A 10,311-nucleotide genomic window follows, 5' to 3' on the forward strand; every position below is an offset into this window, starting at 1 on the left:
TCATAAGGGTAATCTTTGATGAATGTGACGATATCACATTAGAGTCTCAACTGCTCTTATACAGATGTTATCCCAAAATATGATGTCTCTCTAAAAACTATCTGGTAAAACATGAATACTTTCGATTTCGATTATCAACTTGCGTCAAACAGAATGTATTTTCTTTTCATTCGTGTTTGATAGAGTATAACATAATACCAATATACATTCACTAACATCAGTTTCATTTAACTATAGTCATATGAAAGTCCTGTTGGACTTAAGATACCATCATATATATTCATGACTTTTTCTTGTTTCTCTCCGATACTTTATATTTTCTAAATTTCGTTTATCCTAATAATCTACTGATTAACAAAATAACATAAAAAAAATGTCATTTTCGGATAACTGTGCAATATTCGTTATGGACGACAGCTTAACCATTGCTGTCCGACTTCAAAGAACATTAAATTTCACCTTCACAAATTCAACATGGATGACAAATTGGATGACAAATTGGTTAAAAAGTCCTCAGAACGTGATCTTAGTACCATTACTTATACAATTCAGACCAACACATTGATACACCGAAAGCATGGAGAAAAAACTGCACACATACACAAAAATAGAAATATAATAATATTATCCATGTTCTATTCAACAAAACTACATTAATTTTCCAGATACACAACGCTACTCCGGCAGACAGTGGAGAATATGCTTGTATAGCGACAAGTGAACTAGGTTCTGTGATAACTAAAGCAACGTTAACGGTCCTAGGTAAAGTATTTAGTGTGAAACATTATGAAGTAATAACTAGAAGACTTAATCACTTACGTTGGAGACATGAAAAAATACCAAATATTTGCAAAACAAAAACTCAAACTAGCCTATTCACATATCAAGTATTAAGTATATTAGGGAAATTCATATTTTACGTCGTCTTGTGAATAAGTGTGGACATTTGTTTATGCTTTGTGAACATATTGATAATGATTTCTTCATTTACGGATAGATTTGTGTATGTCAACAAAAAACTCCAAACTCAAAATCATCGTTTAAAGTCAACAGTAGTTTCCTTATGTTCAAATCTCATATATCCATTAAAATATATACATTATAAGGGAAAACAACGAGAAACTCACATGATTTCAAATGGAGCGAAAACGGGTACATCGTCATTTTAAGCGTCTCCTTGTATGCCTTCATCACCTGTCATACGGATCAAAATGTCCTAATCTAGATAAGCGTAGGAAAAATATCTCCGGCAATGCAACCACAGATATCAGTATGTATATGCTGTTGAGAACTATTTAATCAGTACATCTATTTGTCGTTGTAGACCGTCCATTTCCTCCATCAAGACCTGTGATACGTAGTCAAGTGGGAACGTCTGTACATTTAGAATGGGTAGGCCATAACAGCAATTCTCAAATACATGGATACACTATCGAACTGAAAGAAAATGGTAAGTTAATCAGTCCATTTAGGACATACTTTCCTAATTTCATTACTTACAATTTCAAGACTTACATGATAATGTTGAAACATGAACGTGAACATTCAATATGCCAAAATATGTGTATTTCTATAGTCAGGATTGATATCTAAAGTGTTATTGTTATTGATACAATTTTATACGTGATAACAGACAAGAAAATGAAATGTTATACTAGGTTAACATGATGCAAAATAGCACATACACATTATTTATTGTACTTATAAGTAGAAACGCAATAAATGAATGAAAAACATAAATTATTTTGTCTTTTAGGAACTGACGTGTGGCAGGCTGCAATTCCATATGTTCCTAACACATCTCAGTTTATAAGTGATTTGAGTCCTGGGTTGACATACCAGTTCCGGGTCAGCTCGAATAATAATATCAGTATGAGTGAGCCTAGTCCGCCGTCACACCTTATTACCATTCCGTCAGAAGGGGGTAAGAACATATCTATTATTTCCCCTTCATGCTTTTTGCTTTTATCCAATTTACTTTGACCTTCAGGCTGTTTTGTAATACATAGTCACTTATTACAACTCGCATAATCATTTCATTCTAAAATCAATCTTACTTAATATTTTTTACAGCAGAAATATATATTTAGGAAGACCAAGGATTTGTATAGTTGTCTAACTATACAAATCCTTGGGAAGACGAATTATTAAGGGGAAAAAAATCTTTTTTTGATATTTATCCACATGTAGTTTTTATAGCGGTTCGTCTTGCTCAAACTTTGGAATTTGGTTGAATGTAACAGATAAAGGATATCAAAAATGAATAATTTTACTTTTTTTTTTTACAAATGAATGGTGATATTGTTTAAGTGAGGATCAACCTCCCTGTATGAAAGCAGCTGAAAGCAGATAAAAACAATACATTGGGAAATGCTTCTAATTATCTTGAAAAACAAATAGGAAATCGAAATGGTAGTTATTGTTTGTTTGTTTTTGTTTTTTTAAATTCTCATTGACTATTTGTAAATTGGGCTGTAATTTGTAATTTCAGAATTAAATGAAAGAGCAAGTGAAACAAATACGCCATGGAAATCAACATACAACAAAGATTTTACAGAAATAGAAGAAATTGCTAGGTAGGAAAATATGTTACTCCTGTTTGAAGACATGATATTTCAAGGTTATAGTAACAGAAAGCACAATAAATTGATAATTTATACGTAGTTCATGCTTTTTCTATTATCGATTTATGAATTTCAAACAGCGGTATACTACTGTTGCCTTTAATTATGTGACATTATGAGGACAATTAATTGCGAATGCAGATTTTGCAAAATTTTAGGATTTTTTTTATTTTGTTTTGAATACTTTACCACTACTTAATAGATTTGGTCTTGCTACTTTTAATTAGAGCGTCACTGGTGAGTCTTTTATTGATGATGTGTACGCCTACTATACTTAATTATAAACTTGCTGTCTTTGATAAATTATATTCAAATTTTATATTCGCCTAAAAATAGGACAACATAGAAACTAAGGATTTGTAGTAGAATTATCAAATATTATATTAAACAGAGACAAACAGACAAAGATGTAGTTAGTTAAAGACTACGGTATGACTTCAACAAAGAGAAAAGCCTATATAGATTTTTTTTCGAAAATTTTCTTGTAGCATGCATTACCTGTTTAAAGAAAGAGTTTTTGAAACTTTTGATTGTGCAAAGTGGGAAACCCTGGTAGATTTACTTAAAGAAGTTTACTTTTTGTGCATGTTTTGTTCTCTAAAGAATATGATTTTGGCAGTACATTTTATATAGAATCTGTTTATGTTTTAAGCTTACTTAATAATCGATATTCTACTTTTTTTTTATTGTTTCAGGGGAAGATTTTCAACTGTAAAAAAGGTCTCTCAAAACTGCACGAATCGGGAAATGGCTGCCAAATGTATACACAAACGTATTACAGACATTGATCATGTAGAAACGGAGTATAACACTCTGCAGGCATTGCAACATGAGAACCTGATTCCGGTTTTTGATGTCTATACTACACCAACTTCATATATTATCATTATGCCTTTGTAAGTAGTTAGTATAATTGGAAAATACAAATACAAAGTTTCAAGGGTTATTTTAATATTATATATTTGACCATTGAACTTTTTCTTTTAAGATTATTTTCGACAGCAAAACCATTTGATATTTACAGAATACACTATTAAATAAGAAAAAAAAACTGTACTGTTTTGATGACACACTGAAATAAGTTTTTGTTTAAAGTTAACACAATTTGAAATATGCGAGGGTCTGAGATCTCTTTGTTGCTTAAGTCTGTTGTAAAATAATAGAATACTTTAGTGATTATTTCATGTTAGAATTGTTAATAAAAAAAATGATGTAAAATTTCCAATGTTAAAACAGAATGAAATTAACGTGGATAGAGTTATGAGCATTTTGCCCGGTATTTTATTTTACTAAAAGTGACATACTTTGACAGCGGACTCAATTATCTTAATGTATCGTTTAATCTATATCCGAAAAACAACCCAAGATTTGAAGATCGTTTAATTTTGTTTTTGTCTTGATGAATATGTTTTTTCCCTTTTTTTTGCAGTCTTTAATCATTTATAAATTGATTACATATTTACCAGATTCACAACGTAGTCTTACCCTAAAATAAAGCTGTAATGCCATGGGCTTTGTATAAAGATTCCTATATTTTGTTTGATTAACCTTTAGGTGAAATACGTATGCTAAAACAATTAACTCTACTGTCAGACTTGGGGTAATTGTAATTGTAATCGTTAATCAGCTGTAATTGATTACAATTTTTCAAGTAATCAGTGTAATCATTAATCAGCCAAAAATCTGATTACATGTAATTTAATTTAATCAATTACTTTTCAAAATACCCTGTAATCATGATTACTTTTTGATTACATTCTGATTACAATGAAATAAATCTGAAATTGTGTTTTTGGTCATTAAATGAACCTCTTTGTTCATATTTGATAAATTTTTAACATACTAAAATGGTTTGGTTACTTTAAATTTAAGCTTGTCTACTCCAGTAAAAAATAAACTGTTACAGTATTGAAAAGTCATCATTAGCCTAAGCAGAGACATATAATACAATTATATACCTTTTATCTTGGTAAAAGATATTTGTACATAAATGTATATTCATCATTTTATAATGATCTTCATATTAATATTTGATAATAACTGTATACTTTTCTTTAACCCTGAATTATAATCTTTTGTTAACTTTTGTGATTTTTGTCAACTTTGAATTGACAGGTAGGAGAATACTTAAGGTTTGTTTTTATTGCAATTACCAATTGAGTATAGCTGTAGGGAAATATATATGATAAAAGATAAATCAGACATGAAAATTTATCTAATTAGCACTAACTAAATTAAAAGTTGGACAAATATGTTGTTTAAACTTTTTTTTGTATTTGGACTGGACGTGTAAAATGCAATGGTTTTTAGTACTTTAATACATATTGTTTACAATTTGATTAAACATTTCTATTAAAATTTAACATAGTTTTAACTGGTACAAATGTAACTTTATTTCATCCATATTTAAACTTCCATAAACTGCAACTTGGAATACATATAAATTATGAAAGAGGTCAGAAGACAAACAAAAAAACTCTTTGATTATGATATATCTTTATTAAATTTAATTCAAAATAATTTAGAGAACATTGGTGATAAAGTGTAATGTATATATATGTAGTGAAATTTGGTGTTTATTTAAATAGATGACATTTAATTTGAAGTTATCGTTTTATAATTGAACCAAATAAAATATGTTCTCAAAAATGCTATAGTTATATTAAACGTTTATTCATCCACATCATTCAAAATGTTTTGTTTTTAAATTCATTGTAATCAGATGTAATCATGATTACTTTGCCAATGTAATCATTAATTTAATCAGATACTTTCAGAAATGATGTAATCATTAATTTAATTTAATCGTATAAATGACAAAGTAATTGTAATTTAATCAATTACATTGAAAGTAATCGGACCCATCTCTGTCTACTGTACATAAAAAAAGATTAAACAATAACGTTATACGAAATTGAAACGGAAGTAAATAATAGAAAACAGAAAACAAGTGATGATTGAATAATGTGTCATTACTTTGATTTCTTATAAAGTATCCTGTAAATAAAGGCAACAGTAGTATACCGATGTTCAATAATAAATCGATAGAAAAAAAAGGAAACCGGGTCACAAATCAAAACCGAGAGAAACGCATTGACTATAAGAGAAGAATTACGACACAACATTAAAATGTAACACACACAGAAACAAACTAAGCATTAGAAAAATCCGATGAGAATAACAAACATAACATCAAAACTAAATACATGAATTTGGGATAGAAAAGTACCGTGACACGTCTTATAATAATGTGAATTCACACTCAAATATAAGAGGTTCTCGAAACGTACCTCAATTTTTTTGAAAACAATATTTGATTACATAAAATATATTTGTAAACATTTTATCTTATATTCCAGGTTACCATTAGGACGTTTGTTTGATTTTATATGTAGAAGGCCTTGTTTTGATGAACATGAAGCAGCAGGGTTTATATTACAGTTGTTAACTGTAACTCAGTACTTACACAATTGTAGGATTGCTCACCTGGATATCAAGGTAATTGCAACTATGAATTTTATCTATGTGATTAATTTTTTGCGGTTTTGGATGAATAATGATCCGAAGATCTTAAAAAATGTAGTGTTAGATTACTTTTGTATTGAAGAAATTCATCAAAAAACTTGCCTTTCTTTTTGTATTGAAATTTTTCTGCTTGGTAAATCACGAATTCTATTAAAAAATTCTATATGCAAAGTTTTATCCTTTTATTTTCAAATGATAAATTACAGATTATACTATATTTTTGGACTCTGCATCATGACTGTTGGCGGCCATTTTGAAATTGGCGGCCATTGTGAAATTTGTTTTGATGGCTCCATATCCAAAAATGTTTAGTAACATCATAAGTAACACTGTGCAAAATTTCATGCTTTTACCATAAAGTGATCAATTGTCCCAAAATATTGGACTTAGCTGCTGGACTATATGAAACTATCTTGACTATAGTCATACATTGTTGAAACATATTTTGAGAAAATTTTGGTCTGCATCATAACAGATTTGCTCTGAAGTTAGAGTAGACATCTTTGTTTGTTATACATGACTTCTTTAAAAATTCATTTAACAGATTTTTAACTTTTATGGTGAACTGACGATGTTGTAAAAATGAAAGAAATGTATTATTTTCCCGATTTTTTTTGTCAATCCAGCTTCAGACAATTGAATTTGTTTTATTTTTAGCCTGAAAACCTCTTGGTTGAAATGGTAATGGGAGAGACTCGTTTAAAACTCTGTGATTTTACTGACGCTAGACACATTTACAATAACTTTTATGTGCATCCGTTTAGAGAATGTCCCGAATTTCTAGCTCCAGAAGTAATTAAAGGAACTCCAGTTGGCTTGCTGACGGATATATGGTAAGAGCTGTTGTTACGTTCATAATCAAATTATATATATAAAAAAATAAAAACATTTGATTACATATAATATACTTATAATTTATCTCTTTTGTGGATTTAATGTAGGCAGGTATATATTTTCTCAACTTTTCTTTTAAATGGGAGAACTTAAGTCCAAGAACAAAAATGTTGTCTAAATTATATATAGACGCTTTTTATGTTATAAAAAGATACAGAGATTTATATTACTTATATGATTCATTATATCTTTTTGTGTATACTGTGTCCTCATAAATCAAAGTACATGTGGGTCTTCTGGTTGCATTCATTACTTAGAATGGAATTTACGTATCCGAGTCCAAGGGTGACTGGGGAATACAAATATGGTCACTTGGTCTTCTCCCGGCCGGCAGTAAAACGCTTGCTGAAGTGGGGCGTCCGTTTGGCTGTGCGGGATGTATCAAGTTTGCAGTCACGTCCGGTCAGAATGGGGACGTTAAATCCGATGTCTCGTGTAGAGAGAGTGCCACGCTCTTTGCACGTTAAGAACCTTTGCAACAACTCTTTGAAGGGTCCGTAGGTGGCCTGTTGCAAGGCAACATTTCTGTCCCTATCCAATATACCCTAATTTTCCAAATTTGTACGCAAGACTTAATTCAAAGTACTGTAGTCTTTTATTCTAATTCTTCTTAAACATAAACGACCATCTGATGGAATTCTTTGCAATTTTATCGTAATCGTGAAATTGGAGTATTTAAAGCCTTTGCAAATGTTAATAAATTTGCAGTATTAATAAAATAAATACATGTATAATGAGCACTCATAATCAATCGTATGTTGTGCCGTTTATTAAGAGTTTTTAATATATATAACAGCATATCTGATAGATAAACTTTGAAATACTTGTAACGAAAATGTTTCTCAACAATCCAACAAATAGAAAATTCAAAATGAATTATTTTGATATTTTCATTTTAAGGAGTATAGGTGTTGTGACGTATGCGCTCCTGAGTGGATTGTCCCCCTTTCTTGATGATAGCCAAGAGGAAACATGTTCGAACATTATCAGAGTAGATTATAGCTTTCCAGACGAATTTTTTGGAATTATTTCTAAGGAGGCACAAACTTTTATATTGGACATTTTGGTTGAAGATATTGAGTGAGTATAGTTTGATGAAATATTTAGTGAGTACAGTGTATTACAGAAGAATCTTAGAAAGAATGAAAAGAACATCTATAATTTTTTAGTTTTGTCTTTCGCTAATTTGATAATTCAAAATTTGATGATTTTGATGACAACATCTATCCATTCAAACTTAAAATAAAGGATAACTCTGGTAATTCATAATACATTGAATTAAAAATCTTTATTGACAGTATATGTAGGGCAACGAACAAAGCTTTACAACCATGAAAAAGGATTGCTGCTCTACACAAGGAAACAATTTAAGTAAAGGTTCGAAGTAGTAAAGTTAAGGTTATCACTGCTGAAATTTAGGGATGCCTTTACGAGTTGATGAACATTATAGAAGATCATAAGATTATGGGTATTCTTCAGTTGTCGTTACCAACAACAATCATATCTTATTTTCCTAGATAGTACCATGATGGATAAAAAAAACTATGTTTAGTATTTTGTAACTCATTGAGTCATTCACATATCATATTGATGAAAACTTTTATTTGAAATAATTTTAAAAATACATTCTTGTGTTCTATTTAGTAATCGTCCTACAGCACACAAATGCCTCGAATCCTCATGGATACAGAAGTATTGCAACAATGCCTCATCTCAACCTAGACATAAATCCATTCCAACAGACAGATTGAAAGATTTCATAGAAAGGAAAAAACTGCAGGTAGTAAAAACAATGATTTTTCTTATTGAGCAGATGATACGTGTTATATGTTTCAGTTTTGTTTTAACAATGTTCGTATACGTTTAAGTTGTAATGTTAGGAATAATTTTAACATCTCATATCAAAAATTATTCTCACTTACTAAATTGTATTGGCATTATGGTTTTATGGCACTGGGGTACAATCTTTTGCCTTTTTCATTTCAGAGCACAGAACTATATTCATGACAGCAATGACTGGCTTTTACCTCCTTACAGAAGTAACTTATATATACCTCGTAGATGAACTGGTGGAACTGTGTTTGTTTATACTTCATATTGCTCTAGTGATAGATAGAGCGAACAGTTCATATCAGATGTTGGTAAACCAAATAGACCATTCTTCACATTTCGTATATCCCCTGTATATCATCATATGAATTGGGACTTACTAAAGAAGTTACTACTTAGGTCATCAAAGATGAAAGTTGATTCGAATATTTATTTAAGAAATGCAAACATTTTCTTGTATCAATCATGAATTATTCTAAGCTAGATGAATTATGTTCTGAAATATATGCAGTAAGGAAGCTGTTTGGCAATATTGCTAAATTTTCTTTGATAACGACTGAACTTAAAATGTTAAACTATGTCGTTCATAGCATGAAATTGATTTGTTGAGTTGCGTCTGATTTTTCTTGTTATACAATGTATAAGCACTTACTTTTTACAAATAGTTTTCATTAAAAGCTTTTGATTTGCACATTGACAAAAACATCATGTAAATATTGTTCTTTCGATACATTCAAGACATGTTTCTATGTTACAATTTTAGATATTCGGGATAAACCCGATACTTGTTTTTTTCTTTGTGTTATCACGATTCCACAGTTTAAAAATGACACGTTACTGTTGTGACATTTTTGTTTTTATAATATGAAAATATTATAAAGGTACTGGGTGATTTCTATTGTCTTGACATGTAAGTTTATTTGATGTATTCAAAAGATTGTAAAAACTGTGATTTTTAAGTGAGACGTCTTCTCAACGTAACGCCTATTTTGTCTAAAATATGACTGCGATGACTTCCATTTCAAAAAAGTTTCATAGCAATAACATATCATTTGTAGTCTTGTATGTTGATGAGGTTATTGCAAATAATTTCTGTACATTTATAGACCTGTTTCACTCAATTTTCATTGAATATCTTAAGGTATGAATTCTGCATATATAATGTTTTCATAAATCCTATCAAGTTCAATTAATTTGAAATATTAGCAGCATTATCATTTCATATATGATCATATATTTAACTATCGTTTACAGGAAGTAACCATTTTTAGAAATAAAGTAAATCTAAAAGAAATGGATTCATTTTGTTTCCAAAGATGCTTTTATCAGCTTTGTTGAAACTGTCTTTATTTTTAATGCATTGATGATTTAAACATAATTATCCCTCTTGACCCATACATGACACTTAAAGAATCATATCATGAAAAAAATCAATCAG

General features: G+C 29.7%; 1 protein-coding gene across 1 annotated transcript in view; it reads left to right on the forward strand.

Annotated features, from left to right (window-relative positions):
- Window positions 1-9,617, forward strand: part of LOC143059516 (triple functional domain protein-like) — a 243,653-nt gene extending 234,036 nt beyond the window's left edge. Inside the window, exons 56-65 of the mRNA XM_076233027.1 lie at window positions 666-762; window positions 1,325-1,450; window positions 1,757-1,924; window positions 2,492-2,576; window positions 3,320-3,520; window positions 5,984-6,122; window positions 6,807-6,982; window positions 7,944-8,123; window positions 8,688-8,823; window positions 9,030-9,617. Of these exons, the coding sequence (XP_076089142.1) occupies window positions 666-762; window positions 1,325-1,450; window positions 1,757-1,924; window positions 2,492-2,576; window positions 3,320-3,520; window positions 5,984-6,122; window positions 6,807-6,982; window positions 7,944-8,123; window positions 8,688-8,823; window positions 9,030-9,050 (1,329 nt within the window). The 3' untranslated portion in view covers window positions 9,051-9,617. The remainder of the gene's footprint in view (window positions 1-665; window positions 763-1,324; window positions 1,451-1,756; window positions 1,925-2,491; window positions 2,577-3,319; window positions 3,521-5,983; window positions 6,123-6,806; window positions 6,983-7,943; window positions 8,124-8,687; window positions 8,824-9,029) is intronic.
- Window positions 9,618-10,311: the final 694 nt, after the last annotated feature.

Source organism: Mytilus galloprovincialis, chromosome 14 (assembly GCF_965363235.1).
Source record: "Mytilus galloprovincialis chromosome 14, xbMytGall1.hap1.1, whole genome shotgun sequence".
Classification (NCBI taxonomy): domain Eukaryota; kingdom Metazoa; phylum Mollusca; class Bivalvia; order Mytilida; family Mytilidae; genus Mytilus; species Mytilus galloprovincialis.